This window comes from Neomonachus schauinslandi, chromosome 12 (assembly GCF_002201575.2).
Source record: "Neomonachus schauinslandi chromosome 12, ASM220157v2, whole genome shotgun sequence".
Classification (NCBI taxonomy): Eukaryota; Metazoa; Chordata; class Mammalia; order Carnivora; family Phocidae; genus Neomonachus; species Neomonachus schauinslandi.
This window is the reverse complement of record NC_058414.1, coordinates 77,657,326-77,682,115: the sequence shown is the minus strand read 5'-3', so window position 1 is coordinate 77,682,115 and position 24,790 is coordinate 77,657,326. Positions and strand designations below refer to the sequence as shown.

Genomic DNA, 24,790 nt, shown 5'->3' with positions numbered 1-24,790 from the left:
TGTCAGCTAACCATCTACGCTTGAAAAAAAAATACTTAGCCCCCTCTGAAGTGATGCCTTGAAAGCTCCATGAATCATATTGATTCACCGTTGCCAGAGGAAAAAGATTCATAAAATAAGGTAACCACACAAAATAGTGCATCAGGAGTTACTTAATTGAATATATCCCATATTCCCCAGGATCTGGAAAATATATATATTCTTCCAAAAGCTTCTCTTCGATGAATATTTGTCTTCTGTAGGAATTCTTAGCAAGAACATAAGCACCTCCTGAAAAAAACAAAGCATTTATGTAATGTCTCCTTTGGCGCGCCCCTTACTGGGACTTATTCCCTCAGCTGTGATCTATAACACTCTGAACAGCTCTTGCTGGAATCTTGTCTCGTTCCTCTGAAGATGCATAGAAATCTCATTATGAGTGTTCAACACCTGTTCCCTAAAAGGTCTCAGAAATGATGTCCATTTACTCCACTCACCTGACAATGTGTCATGTATTTGTGTGTGTGTATGTGGTTTGGTTTTTTTTTTACTTTTACGTGGAATGTGATGCACAGATAAATGCAGTCTTGACATAGCAAGTTTTCTTTCTTTCATGAGCAGTTTGGTAGAATTTATCATCCTCCAAATCCAAAGTTTGAAACCAACTGATTGGTGACCTTTTCATTTATTTACTAACATGTGTCAACAGGTAAACCGAGTGACACAGAGCAGTGTGGCTTCTGCAGCACCTTGTTAATCTGAGTAGTTTAGATGTATTCAAAAGTCTTTTCCAATTGGACAAAACCAGAGTAATGCAAACTGACAGATTTTACCTCTTTATTTCTCAACAGAGTTTGTACGTACTCAGAGCCTGGACAGATGAATAGTTTTAGAAATTAGAGTTCATTACTTAGGGGCCATAACTAAGTGGCCATATAGCTTCAAGCACTAAATGAAAAGGCCTAATCAGTGTTTGTAATGCCAGATTTTTTTTATTTCAGAAAAGTAAGCCTGTAAAATATCCCTGAGGCATTTTCTATACACACATTTTCATAGTGGCCAGCAAACCCAGGATGTTAAAACTGTAGAAATATTCAAGATATCACTAAGCCCAACCCTCCTCTCTACACCTGGTCTTTACACCTGTCCAACAAGGAGACATTGTCCAAATATGAGCATCAAATATCACTACTGACGCATTAGTTGGCTGCCCTAACACATCTTTCTTCTATGTCAAAGGAAACAGATACATATAGACATCAAGATCTTGGACTCATTTCTTAGCACCCAACGTTACAAATCTTTTCAAAGTATATCTTCCATATTGTTTTCTTTCCTTCTCCTTCGGCTTGCCTCCCAGCTGTGCAGCCTCTGCAGTCCCTTTCACCCTCCTATTGCCCATTTCCTAACATCTTCATCCCCACTACCTCATGGGATCCCGCCTTGCCTGACTCCCATTGTTTATGGCAGACCTTCTCCTTGAGAATGAAAGGGAGTTTAAGGGGCAGGAGGAGAATGAGAGTATGGAGGTGTAATGGTACTTTGATGCATGAATATAACAAATGACCATGGAAAGACTGTTTTAAGTAAATGTAGTTAGAAGACAAGAAGAACTAGGCCTGAAATTTAAGATGCTATAGACCTTAATTATGTGATAATTTAGTACTGGCCTGGCAGTCGCTACAACTGAGATTATTCTGATGGTTTTCAATTTCTGAATCTGAATTATATTGAGAGGAAATATACAATGTATGTAGAAAGAACAGTAATACCAAGGAGACCATTTATCAGTTTCAGCTGCTGAATATATATCAGCGTGAGGTATACATATATATGATAGATATATACGATACGGAGGATATGTAGATATATATCAGGGCTAAAGACCAGGCTTTAGGAAAACCCCTGTTATACAATTAGCAGGTAGAATTGCCAGTGGAAAATTTTTATGCTGTCATTAGAATCCTGCAGCATATGTCCAGCCAGAGCCAACCAGAGCTAGCTAAATATCCACTGTAGAGAGTTTTCTGCTCTTTCAAGCCTTCATAGTCCTTGCAGCCAGCAACACTGTAATGATTTTTTTTTTTTCCTATGAGATCTTGGATCTTCCTGATTCACAGACTTGAGAGCCAGGGTCTCAGTAGTTAAAAGGACAACTTTAATGAAACTCAAACCAAGGTGTCTGTGTTTCTCCACTCTTATAAAATCACAACAGTTGTCTGTGACGACTGTTAAGCTACATATTAAAGCCTACTGATGTTTCTCTAATTCTATCGCCATCATCCCTTATTTTAAGATCTTAAGAGGAGACTGTGTCTCCATATTCCTCCTAAAGAAAGTCTCACAAAGCATCACTGACATTCATCTCACGTATGTATCTGGCTTTTTATGGCCCATTACTCCTGGATGCCCACTTGTTCTTGGCTTCTGCAGATTGTTCAGTTTGGCTCCCAATCTGGCTGCTAGTGGCCTATATACTCCAGTGGCCAATTCTACAGTTGACCATTTGCTTAAAAATGAATTTATTGGTGGGCAAGATAATGCAGGTAACGTAATGTGACTGTCACCACAGGACAATTATTCCGAAGTACTACATCATTAGCATGGTTAATTCCAAAGAGGTATTACCTGGAACCTTGTGTTAAATGACAGGGTCATTAAATGATTTGGTCCCAGAGGGGTGCTAGGAATTAGCAGGCCACAGACCTATTTGTTTTCAAACTTCTGTGGTATTAGTATTCTCACAGATCTTAAACAGTTGTACAGAGGCCATAACATCCTAGATATTTTCATTCACGCAGAATTGTTCAAATATGCATGCTATGCTATCTGGAATATCATTACAGAAAAGTAAAACGTGTTCAGATTCTACAGAAAAAGTCCCCTTTCTCTCCTAAAATGAAGTTTATACAAGATGTAAAGGAGGAAATAATCTGAAGTTTCAACAGGTCACCTTTGTATTTAAATTCATTTTTCATAGACCCTAGTAGTTCCCAGAGTGCATTCCCCAGACCAGCATCATTGGCATTTCCCTGGAACTTGTTAGGAAGGTGAATTCTGGGGTCCTAAACAAGACCTACTGAATCTGAAACTCCAAGAGCAATGCCAGGCAATCTGTGTTTTAACAAGCTTTCCAGGAGGTTCTGGTGCCTGCTGAAGTTGAGAACCACAGATCTATAAGGAAGGTATTCCATTCATTGATTAAAGGAACTCCTAGAACTATACTAGCATTTAAGTTGCAGTCAGACAGGCGCCTGGATGGCTCAGTTGGTTAAGCAACTGCCTTTGGCTCAGGTCATGATCCTGGAGTCCCAGGATCGAGTCCCGCATCGGGCTCCCTGCTCGGCGGGGAGTCTGCTTCTCCCTCTGACCCTCCCCCTCCTCATGTGCTCTCCCTCTCTCTCAAATAAATAAATAAAATCTTTAAAAAAAAAAAATAAGTTGCAGTCAGACAAACTGGGAAGTCAACGTTAGGTTACTCTCTTGCATTAATTGATAGTATCAAGTCTTGGGGAGTCAGGTATTGGGCAAGTTGGAGTCAGGTTGGCCCTGAAGAGTTGGGGAAATGGAGTTTAGTTTTAGAAACCCCTTCTTCCCTGGATTCTGAGTCAGTCTTCTTAGCAAGTTATATCCTATTTCTTCTAGGTGACTAAGTCAAAAGAGATCCCCCAGAATCAGCTTGTCACAAGTTCTGAATGTGGCAGGCAGGTTTGGAGAGAGAGGGGTGGTTTTGCTTAATGGGAAAGAAAGTATTTGATCTCCTACCCTCCTTTCCCTTGCAGGATGAGAAGTCCCGCAAGTATTGAGGTCTGGCCAGGATTAGGACTCACAGGCACCTGGTGGTGCTAGGCTCTGGCCACTCTGTTACCACAGCTCGCTGTGGCTAGAGCCAGAGGATGGGTCAGAAAAACACCTCAGTAAAAGTTTCAACTTTCCAGTTGAGTCATCTGTCTGGATCCTGCAAAAGGGAAGAACACTGACACCAATAGGAATTAAGGTTAAAATTAGGACGGAATCGGGGGCCAGTAGAAATTCCCTGAACCAGTTAGGTCTAAAGGGCTTTATAAATGGAAGACATCCAACATGGAGCAGTAGCTCAGATGGAACCTTTTCTGATCTCATTGGAACACATCATTTACCTGCCCAAAGCAGTGTGCAGTGCGTGTGAGTGTGTGTGTGTGTGTGTGAGAGAGAGAGAGAAAGAGAGAGAGAGATGTGGTGTTGCCTTATATTTCTGTAAGGTGAGAAAAGAGGAAGAAGTCACTGTCTACTTTGGTGGAGGGGGACAGCACAAGGAAATGGAGGGATCCATTTTACCATTGCTCACCCTGGTCTGAGGGTAGATAAGCTTTCCAACCAGCAGTCCATGGGGTGGAAGCTGATCATTTTTGCCACTGGATGACCTTTGGGGTTCCAGGTAAAAGAAATCAGATGTCGTACCCTTGGCCCAACTTTCTTGATCTTTTAAACCTAGCAAGGCAAAGCTTCACTGCTTGGGTCTCACAGTGTATCCCAGGCGAATGCTTCTATGTTGCTGATCTCCCTACTCCTTCCAAGCTGTGGTCCTTTGTCTCCTTTCCCTACATAGTGTTCATGTTTGCCTTTCCTCCCCCACTTCCCTCTTTTTCTTTTTTTTCCCCTCAGGACCCACAGTTATCCCTGTTGCTCCTCCTTAAGTCTTACAAGTTTCTCACCTCAGTTCCCTCCTGAGTGTCAGGGCTTTCTCCTCATCTATCTGATATTCTTTAGAGGAAGGGAGAAGCAACAGAAGAGTGTGTTTCTTTTTTTTTTCTTCAGACAGAAGGAAGAGAAAGGTGGGAGCCTTCAATGTTAGACTGCTGCTAGCTTTCTCTAATCTAAGGTTTCTGACCTCAAACACATTACCCATTAAAAGAAACATTTCTTTCTGAAGATCTCCATATGTTATCCATGAGCAACTTAAAACTTTCCTATTGACATATCTTTGATCCTATTTCATGCAAGATAATAATGCTGTTCTTGCATATTGAGTGCATTTAATTCACTCTCTATCAGAGCTTTATAGCAGAACTTCCTCGTATTTAACAAAAACATGATATGTAGCTATCCTCTACCTTATAATCTGGTTAGGGAGAAAGATACAGAAATTCTTGGAGGCAGAAACATTACCTTATTCATCATTGTATCCCTTTAGTTGTTAGTACAATACCTTTTAGGCAATAAATGTTTGTTGAATCAAATTCAGGGTCACAAAATCAGGGTGTTGAAGAACCAAGCAAGAAATCTTAGTGCAGGGGGCGGAGCAAGATGGCGGAGGAGTAGGAGACCTGGATTTCGTCTCCTCTCAGGAATTCAGCTGGAGAGGGATCAAACCATTCTGAACACCTACAAACTCAACAGGAGATCGAAGAAAGGAATAGCAACAACTCTCTCATCAGAAAAGCGACCACTTTCTGGAAGGTAGGACGTGCGGAGAAGTGAATCCGAGGCGATATTCGGGAGGATAGACGGCGGGGGAGGGGCCTCCGTCGGCCGCTTCTGGCAAGTGATAGAGCCGCGGAGCACAAAATCGGAACTTTTAAAAGTCTGCTCCACTGAGGGACGTCACTCTGGTGGCTAAGCGGGGGGTGGAACCCTCCGGGACAGTGTGGTCTCAGGACACACAGGTCACAGAAAGACCGGGGGTGCCTGAGTGTGGCAGAGCTCCCAGGTATCGGAGCAGGGAAGCCGGCTGCAGAGGCGGAGCCCAGGCGCGGGCTCTCAGCTCGGGGTTGCCATAAACCGTGATCCGCGGCACAGTCGGACCACTGCTCCTCCAGCAGGGACCCAACAAGCGGCAGATCCGGGGAGACTCACCTTCCTCCCCTGGGAGGAGCCGCGCGGGAGTGCGCCGCAGGGATCTGCTGGGTTTGGAGACTCCACCCGGGGTCGGGTGCCAGAGATAGAAACGCGCGGTCACAGGCCGGGTGAGCACGGAGTGCGGCTGGAGACCGGGGAGACGGGAGTGACTGACGGCTTTTCTCTGGGGGCTCACCGAGAAGCGGGGCCCCGAGTTCTCGGCTCCTCCGCGGCGGAGATTGGGAGGCCGCCATTTTCACTCTCCGCCTCCAAAGCTGTACGGAAAGCTCGCAGGGAACAAAAGCCCCGGAGAGCAAACCCCAGCAGATTACTTAGCTGGGAGGGGGCAAGGGCGGGGCAATTCTGCCTCCAGCAAAGACATTTGGAAACCACGGCAACAGGCCCCTCCCCAGAAGATCAGCAAGAACAGCCAGCCAAGACCAAGTTTACCCATCAATGAGAACGGCAGAACTCCAGCTCTAGGGGACTACTGCACATAGAATTCATGGCTTTTTTACCATGATTCTGTAGTCTTTCAAAGTTAATTTTTTTTTAACTGTCTTTTTTTCTTTTTTTTTTCTTTTTGAATTTTTCTTTTTCCCTTTTTCAACCAACATCTTATCAATCCCTTTTTTTAAAAAAAAAAAAAAACATTTTTATTTTTCATTTTTAGAGTCATATTCTATCCCTTCATAGTAGTTACCCGTATTTTTGGCTTATATATATAAGTTCTTCTCTCTTTAAAATTTTGAGATAGTTTCTTCTAACAGATCAAAATATACCGTAAATCTCTAGTATATGGTGTTTTCTATTCCCCTGCCTGATCACATCCTCTCCCTTTTTTTTTTCTTTTTTTAAATCCTCTTCTTTCTTTTTTCAAACAACTTCTTATCAATTCCTTTTATAAAATTTTTTATAATTTTCATCTTTACAGTCATATTCCATCCCTTCATCATATCAACCCTTATTTTTGTACATATATAAGTTTCTCTTTCTTTAAAATTTTGGGAGGCACTTTCTTCTAAAAGACCAAAATACACCCCAAATCTAGTGTGTGGCACTGATCATATTTAATCACATTCTGGTTTTTTTGTTGTTGTTGTTTTGTTTTGTTTGTTTTTGTTTTTATCTTTTTCTTTTTTTTCTTTTTCTTTTTTCTCTCTTTCCCTTTCTTTTCCCACTGCTTCAGGTTTTTTCTGATTTGTTTAGAGTATATTTTCTGGGGACGTTGTTACTCTGCTAGCATTTTGTTCTCTCATTAATCTATTCTCCTCTGCACAAAATGACAAGACGGAAAAAATCACCTCAACAAAAAGAACAAGAGGTAGTACCGACTGCCAGGGACCTACTCAATACGGACATTAGTACGATGTCAGATCTAGAGTTCAGAATCATCACTTTAAAGATACTAGCTGGGCTTGAAAAAAATATGGAAGTTATTAGAGAAACCCTTTCTGGAGAAGTAAAAGAACTAAAATCCAACCAAGTAGAAATCAAAAAGGCTATTAATGAGGTGCAATCAAAAATGGGGGCGCTAACTGCTAGAATAAATGAGGCAGAAGAGAGAATCAGTAATATAGAAGATGAAATGATGGAAAATAAAGAAGCTGAGAAAAAGAGAGGTAAACAACTACTGGATCACGAGGGCAGAATTCGAGAGATAAGCGATACCATAAGACGAAACAACATTAGAATAATTGGGGTCCCAGAAGAAGAAGAAAGAGAGAGAGGGGCAGAAGGTATAATGGAGCAAATTATAGCAGAGAACTTCCCTAATTTGGGAAAGGAAACAGGCATGAAAATCCAGGAAGCACAGAGAACCCCTCTCAAAATCAATAAAAATAGGTCAACACCCCGACATCTAATAGTAAAACTTACGAGTCTCATAGACAAAGAGAAAATCCTGAAAGCAGCTCGGGAGAAGAGATATGTAACCTACAAGGGTAGAAACATTAGATTGGCAACAGACCTATCCACAGAGACCTGGCAGGCCAGAAAGGACTGGCAGGATATATTCAGAGCACTAAACGAGAAAAATATGCAGCCAAGAATACTCTATCCAGCTAGGCTGTCATTGAAAATTGAAGGAGAGATAAAAAGCTTCCAGGACAAACAAAAACTAAAGGAATGTGCAAACACAAAACCAGCCCTACAGGAAATCTTGAAAGGAGTCCTCTAAGCAAAGAGAGACCCCAAAAGCAACATAGACCAGAAAGGAACACAGACAATATACGGTAACAGTCACCTTACAGGCAATACAATGGCACTAAATTCCTATCTTTCAATAGTTACCCTGAATGTAAATGGGCTCAATGCCCCAATCAAAAGACACAGGCTATCAGACTGGATTAAAAAACAAGACCCATCGATATGCTGTCTGCAAGAGACTCATTTTCGACCCAAAGACAGCCCCAGATTGAAAGTGAGGGGGTGGAAAACCATTTACCATGCTAATGGACACCAAAAGAAAGCTGGGGTGGCAATCCTTATATCAGACAAATTAGATTTTAAACCAAAGACTGTAATAAGAGATGAGGAAGGGCACTATATCATACTTAAAGGATCTATCCAACAAGAAGATCTAACAATTGTAAATATCTATGCCCCTAACATGGGAGCAGCCAATTATATAAGCCAATTAATAACAAAAGCAAAGAAACACATCGACAACAATACAATAATAGTGGGGGACTTTAACACCCCCCTCACTGAAATGGACAGATCATCTAAGCAAAAGATCAACAAGGAAATAAAGACTTTAAATGACACACTGGACCAAATGGACTTCACAGACATATTCAGAACATTCCACCCCAAAGCAACGGAATACACATTCTTCTCTAGTGCCCATGGAACATTCTCCAGAATAGATCACATCCTCGGTCATAAATCAGGTCTCAACCGGTACCAAAAGATTGGAATCATTCCCTGCCTATTTTCAGACCACAATGCTTTGAAACTAGAGCTCAATCACAAGACAAAAGTCAGAAAGAACTCAAATACATGGAGGCTAAAGAGCATCCTACTGAAGAACGAATGGGTCAACCAGGAAATTAAAGAAGAATTAAAAAAATACATGGAAACCAATGAAAATGAAAACACAACTATTCAAAATCTTTGGGATGCAGCAAAGGCAGTCCTAAGAGGAAAGTATATAGCAATACAAGCCTTTCTCAAGAAGCAAGAAAGGTCTCAAGTACACAACCTAACCCTACACCTAAAGGAGCTGGAGAAAGAACAGCAAATAAAGCCTAAACCCAGCAGGAGAAGAGAAATAATAAAGATCAGAGCAGAAATCAATGAAATAGAAACTAAAAGAACAGTAGAACAGATCAACGAAACTAGGAGCTTGTTCTTTGAAAGAATTAACAAGATTGATAAACCCCTGGCCAGACTTATCAAAAAGAGAAGAGAAATGACCCACATCAACAAAATCATGAATGAAAGAGGAGAGATCACAACCAACACCAAAGAAATACAAACAATTATAAGAACCTATTATGAGCAACTCTATGCCAGCAAATTAAATAACCTGGAAGAAATGGATGCATTCCTAGAGATGTACCAACTACCAAAACTGAACCAGGATGAAATAGAAAACCTGAACAGACCTATAACCACTAAGGAAATTGAAGCAGTCATCAAAAATCTCCCAACAAACAAAAGCCCAGGGCCAGATGGCTTCCCAGGGGAATTCTACCAAACATTTCAAGAAGAATTAATACCTATTCTTCTGAAACTGTTCCAAAAACTAGAAATGGAAGGAAAACTTCCAAACTCATTTTATGAGGCCAGCATTACCTTGATCCCAAAACCAGACAAAGACCCCATCAAAAAGGAGAATTACAGACCAATATCCCTGATGAACATGGATGCAAAAATTCTCACCAAAATACTAGCCAATAGGATCCAACAGTACATTAAAAGGATTATTCACCATGACCAAGTGGGATTTATCCCTGGGCTGCAAGGTTGGTTCAACATCCGCAAATCAATCAATGTGATACAATACATTAACCAAAGAAAGAACAAGAATCATATGATCCTCTCAATAGATGCAGAAAAAGCTTTTGAGAAAGTACAGCATCCTTTCTTGATCAGAACTCTTCAGAGTATAGGCATAGAGGGTACATACCTCAATATCATAAAAGCCATCTATGAAGAACCTACAGCGAATATCATTCTCAATGGGGAAAAACTGAGAGCTTTCCCCCTAAGGTCAGGAACGCGGCAGGGATGTCCACTATCACCACTGCTATTCAACATAGTATTGGAAGTCCTAGCCACAGCAATCAGACAACAAAAAGAAATCAAAGGCATCCAAATTGGCAAGGAAGAAGTCAAACTCTCACTCTTTGCAGATGATATGATCCTTTATGTGGAAAACCCAAAAGACTCCACCCCAAAACTGCTAGAACTCATACAGGAATTCAGTAAAGTGGCAGGATATAAAATCAATGCACAGAAGTCAGTGGCATCCCTATACACCAACAACAAGACAGAAGAAAGAGAAATTAAAGAGTCGATCCCATTTACAATTGCACCCAAAACCATAAGATACCTAGGAATAAATCTAACCAAAGAGACAAAGGATCTGTCCTCAGAAAACTATAAAATACTCATGAAAGAAATTGAGGAAGACACAAAGAAATGGAAAAACGTTCCATGCTCATGGATTGGAAGAACAAATATTGTGAAGATGTCAATGCTACCTAGAGCAATCTACACATTCAGTGCAATCCCCATCAAAATACCATCCACTTTTTTCAAAGAAATGGAACAAATAATCCTAAAATTTGTATGGAACCAGAAAAGACCCCGCATAGCCAGAGGAATGTTGAAAAAGAAAAGCAAAGCCGGCGGCATCACAATTCCAGACTTCCAGCTCTATTACAAAGCTGTCATCATCAAGACAGCATGGTACTGGCACAAAAACAGACACATAGATCAATGGAACAGAATAGAGAGCCCAGAAATGGACCCTCAACTCTATGGTCAACTCATCTTTGACAAAGCAGGAAAGAATGTCCAAGGGAACAAAGACAGTCTCTTCAACAAATGGTGTTGGGAAAATTGGATAGCCACATGCAGAAGAATGAAACTGGACCATTTCCTTACACCACACACAAAAATAGACTCCAAATGGTTGAAAGACCTCAGTGTGAGACAGGAGTCCATCAAAATCCTAAAGGAGAACACAGGCAGTAACCTCTTTGACCTCAGCCGAAGCAACTTCTTCCTAGAAACATCGCCAAAGGCAAGGGAGGCAAGGGCAAAAATGAACTATTGGGACTTCATCAAGATAAAAAGCTTTTGCAAAGCAAAGGAAACAGTCAACAAAACCAAAAGACAACCGACAGAATGGGAGAAGATATTTGCAAATGACCTATCAGATAAAGGGCTAGTATCCAAAATCTATAAAGAACTCATCAAACTCAACACCCAAAGAACAAAGAATCCAATCAAGAAATGGGCAGAAGACATGAACAGACATTTTTCCAAAGAAGACATCCAAATGGCCAACAGACACATGAAAAAGTGCTCAATATCGCTCGGCATCAGGGAAATCCAAATCAAAACCTCAATGAGATACCACCTCACACCAGTCAGAATGGCTAAAATTAACAAGTCAGGAAATGACAGATGTTGGCGGGGATGCGGAGAAAGGGGAACCCTCCTACACTGTTGGTGGGAATGCAAGCTGGTGCAGCCACTCTGGAAGACAGTATGGAGGTTCCTCAAAAAGTTGAAAATAGAGCTACCATATGATCCAGCAATTGCACTACTGGGTATTTACCCCAAAGATACAAAAGTAGGGATCTGAAGGGGTACGTGCACCCTGATGTTTATAGCAGCAATGTCCACAATAGCCAAACTGTGGAAAGAGCCAAGATGTCCATCGACAGATGAATGGATAAAGAAGAAGTGGTATATATATACAATGGAATATTATGCAGCCATCAAAAGGAATGAGATCTTGCCATTTGCAACGACGTGGATGGAACTGGAGGGTATTATGTTGAGTGAAATAAGTCAAACAGAGAAAGACATGTATCATATGATCTCACTGATATGAGGAATTCTTAATCTCAGGAAACAAACTGAGGGTTGCTGGAGTGGGGGGTGGGGTGGGAAGGATGGGGTGACTGGGTGATAGACACTGGGGAGGGTATGTGCTCTGGTAAGCGCTGTGAATTGTGCAAGACTGTTGAATCTCAGATCTGTACCTCTGAAACAAATAATGCAATATATGTTAAGAAACAAAAAAGAAGAAGAAGAAGAAGGTAGCGGGAGGGGAAGAATGAAGCGGGGGAAATCGGAGGGGTAGACGAACCATGAGAGACGATGGACTCTGAAAAACAAACAGGGTTCTAGAGGAGAGGGGGGTGGGAGGATGGGTTAGCCTGGTGGTGGGTATTGAGGAGGGCACGTTCTGCATGGAGCACTGGGTGTTATGCACAAACAATGAATCATGGAACACTTCATCTAAAACTAATGATGTAATGTATGGGGATTAACATAAGAATAAAAAAAAAAAGAAATCTTAGTGCATATACAGGAATTACTTTTTGATGCACTGTAGCTGGTTATCATGACCTAGATGCAAGGAAGAGGAATATTATGATGGTGTTATTGCCATGGTCCTTCAAACCACCATCATAAATTCTCCCCCTTACCAACTGGAATTTTCAAACTTTTTTTATTATTATTATCGAATTCTATTTTTTGTTTAGTTGCAAGTATAGATATGAGTTTGTAAGACTTAAGGTCAAAATCTTACAAATTTTTCCATATCTTATATGGAAAAAAAGGACTGAAATTATCTTATTGGTCTTTTTCCCAGGTCCCCTCACAACTTGCACTCTGAGCATTACTGTGTATCTGCCACTGGAGATTTTGATGGGAAATAGCTGGAAGGGAGGCAGCTGGGGAGAATGTGCTGGAAGTATGCAGTGGGGGAGCAGAATTAAAACCTACCAGAGCAAAACAGCCAAGCTGTCTTCTTTTTTTTTTTTTTTAAAGATTTTATTTATTTATTTGATAGAGTGAGGGAGCACAAGCAGGGGGAACAGTAGAGGGAGAGGGAGAAGCAGGCTCCCCGCCAAGCAGGGAGCTCGATGCGGGGCTCGATCCCAGGACCCTGGGATCATGACCCGAGCCGAAGGCAGACGCTTAACCATCTGAGCCACCCAGGCGCCCCCCAAGCTGTCTTCTTAATGTCTCCCCACCTCCCTACCTTTTCTCAAGTGAGGCCTCTTCTTAAATGTACAGAGGTATAATTAAAAGGAATTGCTTTGAACAGCCAGGGAGTATTATTGTAAAAAAGTAAAAGTGTTCCAAAATGAAGAAAGATCATACCTAAGATCAGTGCATTGAAAGTCATGAAGAAACCTCGCTACTCTGGGCATATTCATTTTAAATGTTATTAATAATTTGAAATGTATTACAACCATCAGCAACTTGGTGTGAAGCTTGAAGAATATAGAGATATCTGTAGTACTGTGAAAATGTTACAAAAAGTGAAAGTGAACATTTTGAGGAGGAATTCTCAAATATTCAATGTTCAGATTTTTAATGGGGTTGTTGATAACCTTGTTACCTACTAGAGTTCTGACTATAAAATGCATTTAACTTCTTGGCAATAGTCAAATGAGTGACAGCCAGAGATGGCATACACAGTGTACTTGATAAAATGCTATTTATTTAAAGTATTAGAGTGGCCATTATGTTCAAGTACAAAGTTCTCCTCTCAATAATTTAGTCTAGGAAAAATAAAATGTTTTAGGCTGTTTTTAAGTTTCAGTAGAACACCGTGTACTCTCAGAGCTTTATTTAAGATAGTGTCAAATGTAAAAGCTGGTTTTGACATATTCACTCGAAAACAGAAATAAGTTTTCAGGTTGTTTCTGTGATTATTCTCCATTATTGCATACTTATTGGTAAGGATATGGTGACTTTATAAACTCTTGAAAGCTTCAGCCATTTCAGAAGTTTCTGTTGAGTATATACGGTCAGTTTGGTGTGTGTATATGTGTGTGTTATTCAAAGAATTGAAAATGAAGAAGAATTCAAGTCTTTGCATTATTGCTGCTTACCTGGCATCAGAGGTAAGATTTTAATCCTGTCTCAGTGCCCTGTATGAACTTGGACACCTTCTTGAACCTCTCCAAGAACTCTTTTTCCTAATCTGGAAATAGGGGCCATAATTATCTAACTTGCAGAATGGTTGTAAGGATTCAGTAAATAATGTACTAAAGTTGGTAGGAAAAATAATTTCTTTTGTGATAAAAACAAATATTGTTGTCTATTTCCTTTTGAAAAACACATGATCTAAACATAGAAATATGTTTAAACAATATAATCCAATGTCGAGAAAGCACAACATTTATATTTATAGGAAGCATAGAATTTATTAGCTAGAAAGAATTGTAGAAATTACAAGGTTCAGTGACTTCCTAGCATTTGTTTGGCTTATGACCACTTTGAGAACGTGAGAGTTATGATCCTTCTTGCCCCCAAATGCCTCTCTACACAGAAATTAGCATATAATTTTAAGGATACACCCTAAAACCTATTCCTAATCCCTAAATCCCTTGGGTCGAGAATTCTCAATTTAATTCACCACTTTGAATCTAAAGATGGAAAAATTAAGGAATATAAGTGAAATAAAGTGATATGCTCTTGAGAATTAAAAATTATTTTGAGAACTCTTTTTTTTTTTTTAATTATATTTACCTGACCTAGAGAGACACAGCAAGAGAGGGAACACAAGTAGGGGGAGTGAGAGAGGGAGAAACAGGCTTCCCGCTGAGCAGGGAGCCAGACACGGGGCTCGATCCCAGGACCCTGGGATCATGACCTGAGCCAAAGCAGACACCCAACGACAGAACCACCCAGGCAACCTGAGAACTCTTTTACAAAGAAGTCGTTCTCTAACACTTTAAGGATACAGCCTTCATCAGTTTTTTTGAGCATTGTTCTCAGACTGCAGCTGCATTTCATTTGTGGACTTGCTGACTAGTCCACCTTTGGTGCATGTTAGTGACAAGAGCTCTTTGCAGTCGCACACAAAGGTAATTGAAATAATTTGGGTACTGATTTTACTTTTAACACATTTTTTCCCCAAAAATTGTGTTCTTGCATTGTCAGTAAACATTCATTAGGTACCTGTGATATGGAGAGCACAAGATAATGAGACCCAGTTTCTGACTTTGATTTGGGCACAGTCGAGTAACAGGTTCATAAGCCCATAAGAGGGGAGCTCAGAGAGAGGAGCAACTCATTCAGCCCCAGAACTTTGAGAAGGTCCCACATTTAAGGTAACATTCAAGTTGTATCTTCAATGATGTGTAGGAGTTTTCTAGGCAGAGAATCCAAATATCTTAACTCCCTGTATGTGCAGATTTTGCAATGCTTATCTTTTTAGTTTAGAATACTTAATTAATACATATATGGAAATTAGTCCTAAAACATATGGAATGTCCCACTGAAGACCCATTCCCTAGTTTCATCAACCATGCACCCTCATTCCCTGAGCCACACAGTCCCCAAACCTCAGGGTCATTCTCCTCTATGGCCTGCAATTTCTAGTTACTCACAAGGGCTTGCAAATTCTTTCTTCAGAGCATCCCTGCACCTTCCTATTCTGTTCCCACTACCATCTTCCCATAGTTCTCTATTTTACTAGACCTGATCCAGGTTGCACAACCTCACCAGTCCTTTTTTCTACACAACCCCAAATACATTTTCCTAAAATTAATTTAATCTGAAGCCTTGCAAAGAAACACTTGCTCTAAGTTATACATAGGACTTGATTATCTAGTATACTTATTATCTTACTTAAAGCCTGCCACAATCTGACCTCAGGCTCATCACCCATTATTCTCCAGCACGTTTGTACTCCAGCCAGGCAAGGGCAGGGCAGAGATGGTAAGAGCCCACATTAAGCTCAGGTCTCACCTTCTCCACTTGCTAGCTGTTGCACTTGATCTCTCCAAGCTTGTTTCCTTATCTGTAAGTTATATGGACAAATAACCAAGCAACTGAAAGCTGTTGGGGAAATTAGTGTGATGATGCATGGAAAGTGCCTGGGGCTGTGCCTGACACATTAATTGGCTCTCAGTAAATGGTAACATTTGTAATCATCATCATCATCCCTTTCTTCTGAAGTGCACCACATCTCTGTCACACAGTCGTTTCTAAAAACCCATCCTCTACTTACCCAGGTCATTTGTTATTCCTTTATGACTTGCTTCAGGTCCTACTTACCTTCCTGCTGATTCCTTCCTCCAAACCCACCTTCTCTCACCTCTCCTACATTACTGCTGTGTTTGCTCTACAGTGTTTCCAAACTTTTCTTAAGGATCTTGTGTTTCTCACCAGACTTTGGTAGTTAGAGCTGCCCCAAAATGGAGTAGACTGTCTTGCAAAGTCATGAGCCTCCTTGACCTCACTCTCTTTTAAGGATGTTGAAGTGATCATGAAACAGATGGAAGATTGGATAGTTGACATCTAAGGATCCTTTCAGTAGTGATTTTTGGAGTCTGAGTTGTTTAAGATCAGGGGCATGGCTTATACCTCCTCCTACTTCTCACAGCTAAGAACATTGTAGGCACACTCAGTTACGTGGTGTTTGGCAAATTGGTTTTCTGCTCTTGATCCCTGTCGCAGACAAGCAGTGGCTTTTCTTCCTGCAGGGAAGTTTGGGAGGATGAGTGCTGGGTTGGGGGATGGAAACCCCCGTGTTTATCACACTGTGACCTATAGTAAACTTTTAGTAAATGTTTAATGAACAAGCACCAGCCATAAGCAATGTTTCACTGCATCATTGTATATATTCCTTGGAAACAAGCAAATGAAAGAGTAGCCTCCAAATTTAAGGCTGAAGTTTTAGGAAGAAGTTGAAGGAAAAGGTCCATTGCCAAAAAACAAAACTCCTTAGGTTCCACAGAAAAAGCTCGCTTTCTGAAAATTTTATTTCCCTCCTTACAACCTCCTTCCTGGGACAAAGAGAGGGTCCATGAATATAAGAGTTTATCTTCAGTGTTTATCTTCAGTGTCCTTTTTGGAAACTCTGTTCTTCACATTCAGTTTTGAAACGGTTTCATTACACAGGACACCTCTAATGTCTGCCAGTTTGTTGTATCTCTAAAATCAACTGCTTTTCCTTCTCTGTTGCTGAATTTCAGGTTGCTGCACTTAATCTCATTGTGGCCTGGCCTTTTTATACCAGTTTGCCTTGATGCTGAAAGAACCTTCAGCTTTAAAGAATGCCTCCCCACCCCTCTCCAGATAGAGGAGGGGAGAGGGTGATATAATGGTGGATAGGGAAGGAGGGGAGGAAATCAGTTCATCGAAGGCTGTCAGAGTGTTTTAAGTGACTTTTTACTTCTTGAATTTAAGATCAACGTAAACTATGTAGACATTTCAGGCTGAGAATTTAAGTAGCAACAAAAAAGAATGGTTTTTGCTAATGTCAGGAATGACTCATCTGGTAAGAATGGTATTGTATTGGTAATACAATACAGAGAGAAGGAAAAGACTGTGGTATCTTCTCTCTTTGTGTTTCTGACCTTGAGGAGAATTATAACTTGTTTGTTGCAGAAGTTGAGCATCTAATGTGCTGATGCATCTGTTAGTTCTTATATATTAAATGGCACAGCACTTGCAGTTCCCCGTGATTGCTTTGTGGGTGAAATATTTTCTGCAATCTGATGAACTGGTTTTTTTTAAAGAATGTATTTGTTTGTATTGTTTGCATCTCTGATTTCGCAAAAATATGCTTTCTATTCTATTTCAACACCCTGGTCTCCTCATTGCAAATATGTTTGGCTTTTTATTTTCAAGGTAACATTATTATGATTTCTTTTTAACATAGAGACCATGAACCAGGCACCTCCTGCTAGAAAGCTGGAAGAGGTTCTTCATCTAGCAGAGCTCTGCATAGAAGTCTTACAGCAGAATGAAGAGCACCATGCAGAGGTGATGACTTGCTTTAACTGTCCTATAAAGCTCCATACAATGCTTTGCCATAGTGGGAACAGCACTGAAGAAGGGGCCTGCCCATATACTTTGATATACATCTGGCCATTTACCTGTAAAAACCTGAGAACATATGTGCATTTCCTGGATATGCAATTACTGTATGTTACAAGGGGGTTGTTTATGTATATGATTTATTATCTATTCCTGACAACAGTCACGGAACATGGGAGAGCTTATGGGATCTGCCAAAGATGTACAAGTAGTAAGAAGCAAAGCTGGAGCACAAACCCCATCTCATGATGCCAGATTGCTTGCTTCTCCCCCCCCATGCCATGACTGCTTTAGTTTAGAAATGTAAATTAATCAGTGTACAAAAGGAAAAGTTGCGATCAACTATAACAAAATCAAATAGAAGACATTCATAACTGTATGACTGAGAACTAGTCTTTTATTCTTACCATCAAACTTTTCTTTAAATTTTCAGTAAGCCTGCATTGTTTATAGTTTTCTAAAGTTTTAATTATATATTAACATTCACCCTATAGAGTAGTATTTTACCAGGCCAACTGCTTATTCTAAGACTTAAAAGTCTTTCTAGTAGTCTTTCTAAAACTCTTTCTTTCTTTTTTTTTTTTTCTGAAGATTTTATTTATTTATTTGACAGAGAGAGACACAGTGAGAGAGGGAACACAAGCAGGGGGAGTGGGAGAGGGAGAAGCAGGCTTCCTGCTGAGCAGGGAGCCCGATGCAGGGCTCCATCCCAGGACCCTGAGCCGAAGGCAGACGCTTAACAACTGAGCCACCCAGGCGCCCCATCTAAAACTCTTTTAATAGTCATGAGTTTATTAAAAAAAAAAAAAAAAAAGTTTTAGGACTTTGGTAGGGAGTGCTTGCTTCGGCAGCACAATACGCTAGAATTAGAATGAATTGGGTGGGGAAAATATATGGAATTAAGTAAATATAACAAATTTCAGTGCTCTAACAGTACTTTTTTTTCCTGAAGAAGCGCATGAAATGGGCAAGAATTTTTTTGAAAGCCCAGATACTTAAGAATTTATAGAATATTATTTGTAATGAAGTCAAGTTCTCAAAAATATAAGAAACTGTAGGAAGTACATTGTAAGCAAATTCCTAAAAAAGAGTATTCATGAAATCTTACTATAGGTAACTAAGATTTATTGTATCTAGTTATAAATATGATCATTCAAAACATCTGCTTTTAGCTCACACTATGGAATCTAGTTTTTACCTTGCATCTGTCATGTGTGAACTTGTTATGGATATTGTATTTTAAACTGAAGAAACAGCTGCTTCAATAATTTGAAATGAATCCCCAGGAGGATCTTTTCTAGGCTGGTACTACTGCTATGTTATGATGAAAATGATTATATGATAAAATATATGTATGTGTTGTCTTTGTCTTTTGTTAAAAGGCATTATCATCAGAGTATTAGATCTTTTTAATTAAAAGCTATTTCTGATTGGATATTCAATTGCAGTATATTTCACCTAAACAGGTACATCTAATATTCCCATACATTTCACAGAAATACTATTTAATTTTCCTGCCCTCATAAGGAAAATAATTACTTTCCTGTCTTTTAAATACAATTATTAAATGTTGTCTATTCCATGCAGTCACTAAATGCTTATTAAAGATAATGTATCCAAACACAATTAAAATGTAAATAATATTTTCTAATCCACAAAAATATGGTTGACTTTATTGAACAGAGATAATCATAACTCATAAATATCATTCTACTATATGCTGAAATATAGAACCAGTAAAATGACCTCTTTTAAAAATGCTTTATAACACTATGGCATTTTCCATCCCCCAATGCTTCCAAATTCTTGGAATCCATCAGGGAAGAGAGGTGAGTAAAATTGTTTCTACTATTTTTCTAGCATGGAATAACTCTCTTAGTGAAGGTAAGATAGAACCCACTTTGATTATAGTTAATTTTAAAGCCAACCTAGTTCTCCTTCCAATTAAAGACTATTTCTTGGAATGGGCTTACAGTTGTAGTGTTTTGATAAATGTGTCTTATTAATAATTGCATGCACAATTAAGGCCAGCTGAAAGGATTTTGATAATTCGGTTTTATCTCCCTTTTTTTTTTTTGCCTTTTTCTTTTTTTAAGATTTTTGTTTTATTTTTTAAGTGATCTCTACACCCAAACTTACAACCCCGAGATCAAGAGTCACATGCTGTACTGACTGAGCCAGCCACATGCCCTGCCCTTTTCTTTTTTTAATCAGAAGATCCAACGTTTTCTCTGAACAATACTGGGAAGTGAATTGGTCTGATTCTAAAGTCATTTCCAGAGTGAATTAGGAGACTGAACTCTTCGCTGATCTTTATTCTGCTGGATGTTCAAGCTGGGGTCTCTGTACTCCATGAGCAAGTACCTGGCTCAGCTCCCTTGGTGGAGGTCAATGCGTCTGCCTCCCAGAGCCCTCCCTTTGGCTCCTGTGCAGGCTTCTTTTATTCTCATTCTACCTTTCTCACAGTGGCAGTTTACTCTCAGGGCTAAGAGGTTGTTTTGATCTTTAGCAATTTCCCAATCGAGCAGTTTTTGTGTCCTTCACATTTTTGACAGTGACTGGCTTACAAGACAGTGCTCCCTTCTCTATGATGGCCTCTCAACCTCTTCTCTCAGGCTTTTTTCTGATTTGTTTTCTCTTTTAAAAGATAGCTTTAAGATCCTTTCCAGAAAATCCTTAAGGCTGTCTCCACATTCCAGACTACACTCTGCCTGACCAGAAACTTAGGCAAACCGATCTTTGTACTGTCCATCCAAAGCCCCTCACTTTGACAATGGCGGGACGTCCCAGATGCTGATGAGAAAGCCTTGGGCTCTCACCAGCACAACGTCTCCACATAACACCGTTTGACTGATAAGAAAACTGATAAGGTCCCAGAAAGGTTGAGCAACTTTCCACACATGCACAGGTGGTAAGTGACAGGACTCCAGACCTGGGCGTTTTGCAGTGAACCACATTGTTATTTCTCTTTCAATAGAGGGGTGCAGTGGTTGTCTGACCCTGGTTCTGCTGCCAAGTTTCATACCGGGCATCATAGCAGGGATGTAAACGCAGAGGTGATGATTATGGTGCAATCCTGGAGATGTCCCTTTCCATTCATTCTCTTCCTTTCCTTGCTGACTGGTGTATCCTAGGACCCTGCCTAAGGGGATGGGGTCCTGAAAATATCAGGAGAGGGGCCAAGGGAAGAAACAGGATCAACACAAACACAGCTCAAGTTGCTACTTTGTTGGGTATTATTACAGCAGAGTCTTGATTTAAGGTCCCTAAAATAGTCTAAATGTAATATTGTCCACCATGTCGGTGACAGTGTAAGCAAAAAGGATGTTTGGCAGTAATTTGGTATTTGCAGCATAGACCGCTCTCAGTTCACTGCACATAGCTGATTCATCTATCACTTCAGCTGCCTGTGCCTCAGGCTCCTCCAGCAACAGAGGCAGGACAGGAAAGGAGTTCAATGTGGGCACACATATTTGCACATATGCTCACACACATGAACATCAGTATCTGAACCAAATTATGTTTCTGGATGGATTCTAACATGAAGAGAAAGGGTATTTGATATTTTTTCCCATTTGTTTTGCTTTTGCTTCTTTGTGACCTTGCTCTTCTCACTAGCGTGCACATCTAAAGAACATCTTAAAGTCTGGTTATTCGTTCATGAACAAGATCTGTTTACTACCTACTACTAAATTACAGTAATCTCAACAATTGGATTGTATTAATTACATAGCGTTTGTATCTGGATAGCCAGTGAGATAAACCAACATTTTTTAGGGTGGTTTTAGGTTTAGGGTTAGATTAGCCTCTGGTCCAACAAATGTCCCTCATTATGGAAGAAGATGATCAGCAAGTGGTTTAGAGATGGCAGAGTTACAGAGGCAAAATTCCATTGGCAGCAGTGACTCTCAAATGAACTTCCATGGGCATAAGTATCCTACCAAAAATGTTTGTTAATTATTTTGTAATTTTTAATACTATATGTATAATATATACAATAATATATAACAATAAGAGTAGTATTTTACCCTGACATACGCTTTGAAGTATTTTCAGTTTATCATCACACTCGGTTACTTCAATATTTATATTCATGTATGAACCCAACTAGGGAGAGATTTTGTTGAATCAAAAGAGTTGTAAAAAACTTATGGTTAGGGCGCCTGGGTGGCTCAGTTGGTTAAGCGACTGCCTTCGGCTCAGGTCATGATCCTGGAGTCCCGGGATGGAGTCCCACATCGGGCTCCCTGCTCGGTGGGGGGTCTGCTTCTCCTTCTGACCCTCTTCCCTCTCGTGCTCTCTGTCTCTCATTCTCTCTCTCTCAAATAAATAAATAAAATCTTTAAAAAAAAAAAAACAACTTATGGTTAGTCTGACGGTGGTTTAGGTGTCATCCTCTAGTCTACTCTGCTGGCTCCTCAAAAGAGCTTACATGTTTCTAGAATATGGCCCCTCAGTGTTACATTGCCTGGTGGTGTGTGTGTGTGTATGTTGGGGCTGGGGATTGTCCTAGACACTAGACTGAGCCTTCAGGATCATCTACAAAATACAGGATTGCAAACTGATCTTTTCCTGGGGAAAAAATGAGCACATACAGCATCCCAAACTCAGATTCACTGTTTTTGCTCATTTATGCAGCCATCCTCTTTTTTGTTGTTGTAAATTATAAATTTTAACTATATGGTGAGGGTAAAAGTAATAAAAAGCCTCTTCCCTCAAAGAAATTAGAAAAGATATAAAGAAATAAGATATTAATAGGTGCTCTTGCAAGAAAAAAATCAGAACATTAACAGTGGTCTGATCTGCAAAACATTATATACAGATGGATGGACAGGTAATGTGCTATATATAGTTAATTAAGAGTCTGCATGTGTAAGAGCTTGATCTCTGACCTCCAACTGACCTGGATTCAAATTATGGTTCTGTCACCTGCCAACTCTTTGACTTTGGGCAAGTCATTTAATCTCTCTGAGTTTGCTATCATAGAAAATAAGGATAATTATAGCATCTACCTTTCTGGATGGGTTGTTTGGAGGGTTAAATAATATAACATATAAAAAGCCTTTAGAATAATACTTGGTATGCAAAACATCTAAACTCACATTATAAGATCTGTATGGATTTCAGCTCATTTCTGTAATTACTGATAATGATTAGTTTTTTTTTTTTACTTTTGTAGATCAAGAGATTTTCATAAGCATTGAATTTTCACAGCAACCCGAGGGGAGGTTAGGACAAATATTATTATTATTGCCAGTTTGCAGATGAGGAAATGGAAATCCACCCAGGGAACTGATTTGCCCAGGAGCACTCAAGTCTCCCCACTAAGTGCAGAAGCTCAGTACTCACTTCCAGTTTTAGGGTGCCTTCTTAGCTGCCACTGTTTCCAATGACATTCAGAAAACAAATGCAGCTTTCAAAGTATTGTCACCTTGCCACATATATTGTTGTCACTGTATGAGATTTTTTTTATTGTTAGAACTTTGGTAGAAGTGGTTTGGCCAAAGGATTATAATCAAGTTTTGTTTTGTATTTTCCTCTGAATCAAATTAAACATTGCCTTCTGCCTCTGCCATCTCATTTACACTAGTTAGTGGCTTAGCATTAGGGCCAGGATAACTTTAACCCAGATAATCATGACTTGATGGGTGCCCTGCAGATGGCTGCATTTCTGGTGGAGACCCTGATGCTCTGGAGCCTCTACCATCTCCATGAGGTGGTCCTCAAGGGAGGACATTATACAGCCTCTCCTCTTACTCACAGGGTCCAGGGTGAGATGACTGCCACCCAGCAGGATGGCAAACAAGATGAGGGGATAGGTGTAGAATCCACCCTGTGTTCTCAAGGTAACAGCCTGTGACCCTTGCTTTTTCTTTTCAAAGACTGTGATTGCTCAAAGCTCTCTCTAGTCATCTTTAGGAGAACAATAAGCATTCATCACAGATTGGCTTGTATTCATCAGGAATACAAATTTGACACACAGATATATATACTTCTGTAAAGCATAATGACAATTTTGAGTTGATGGCAAACTCTTGCCATCCTGAAACTACTTTTTTTTTTTTTTAAGAAAATTCTCTTCCATTTTATTTCATTCCCCACTGTGGCTTTATCTTCCAAGTTCACTTAAAAAGAGCTATGGAAATTTTTCCGAGTCTTGAAACAATCCTGACCTAACATGATTGTTATTTTCTTTATTTTATTTTATATTTATTTATTAGATTTTATTTATTTATTTGAGAGAGAGAGAATGAGAGAGAGCATGAGAGGGGAGAGGGTCTGAGGGAGAAGCAGACTCCCCACTGAGCGGGGAGCCCAATGCGGGACTCGAGCCTGGGACTCCAGGATCATGACCTGAGCCGAAGGCAGTAGCCTAACCAACTGAGCCAGCCAGGTGCCCCTATTTTCCTAAATTTAATCTTTTGAAAAAGCATTGGTTATGAGCTACAAGTGAGACTTTGAAACTGTCTTACTTGGCAGTACTGTATTTCTTTTTTTTTTAAGAGAGACACAGCACGAGCAGGGAGGGGCAGAGGGAGAATGAGAGAGAGAATCTTAAGCAGGCTCCATGCTCAGCATGGAGTCCAACATGGGGCTCAGCCTTACGACCCTGCAATCATGACCTGAGCCGAAATCAAGAGTCAGATGCTTACTGCCTGAGCTACCCAGGTGCCCCGTGCCACATTTTTACTAGGGTTTCTCTCCTGCTTGACCTAGTATGTCAGGTCAGTCACCGCTGCAGCTCTAAAAGACAAGAGCAAGACATATGTAATGAAATTACACTGTTTTATTTGTTTACTTTTATATTACTTGTCATACACCCATTTTAGTAGATAGTTAAAAAGGATTCAAAGATAGTATTTTGAAAGAGCAATAGCTCATGACATAGTGCATACCATTTCCAATAGTTTTTCACATTTATATATTTGTAACAGCAAAATTGAAGTCCTAAACATTG

At 40.0% G+C, this 24,790-nt stretch overlaps 1 protein-coding gene across 13 annotated transcripts in view; it reads left to right on the top strand.

Annotated features, from left to right (window-relative positions):
• CADPS2 (calcium dependent secretion activator 2) overlaps window positions 1–24,790 on the top strand; it is a 532,431-nt gene that overhangs the window by 425,018 nt on the left and 82,623 nt on the right. For 7 of the 13 annotated variants that reach the window (XM_044920116.1, XM_044920126.1, XM_044920118.1 and 4 more), the window contains 2 exons: window positions 17,675–17,778; window positions 19,653–19,661. In XM_044920116.1, coding sequence (XP_044776051.1) covers window positions 17,675–17,778; window positions 19,653–19,661 — 113 coding nt within the window. The remainder of the gene's footprint in view (window positions 1–17,674; window positions 17,779–19,652; window positions 19,662–24,790) is intronic. The other 6 variants (XM_044920121.1, XM_044920119.1, XM_044920123.1 and 3 more) reach the window with 1 other exon arrangement.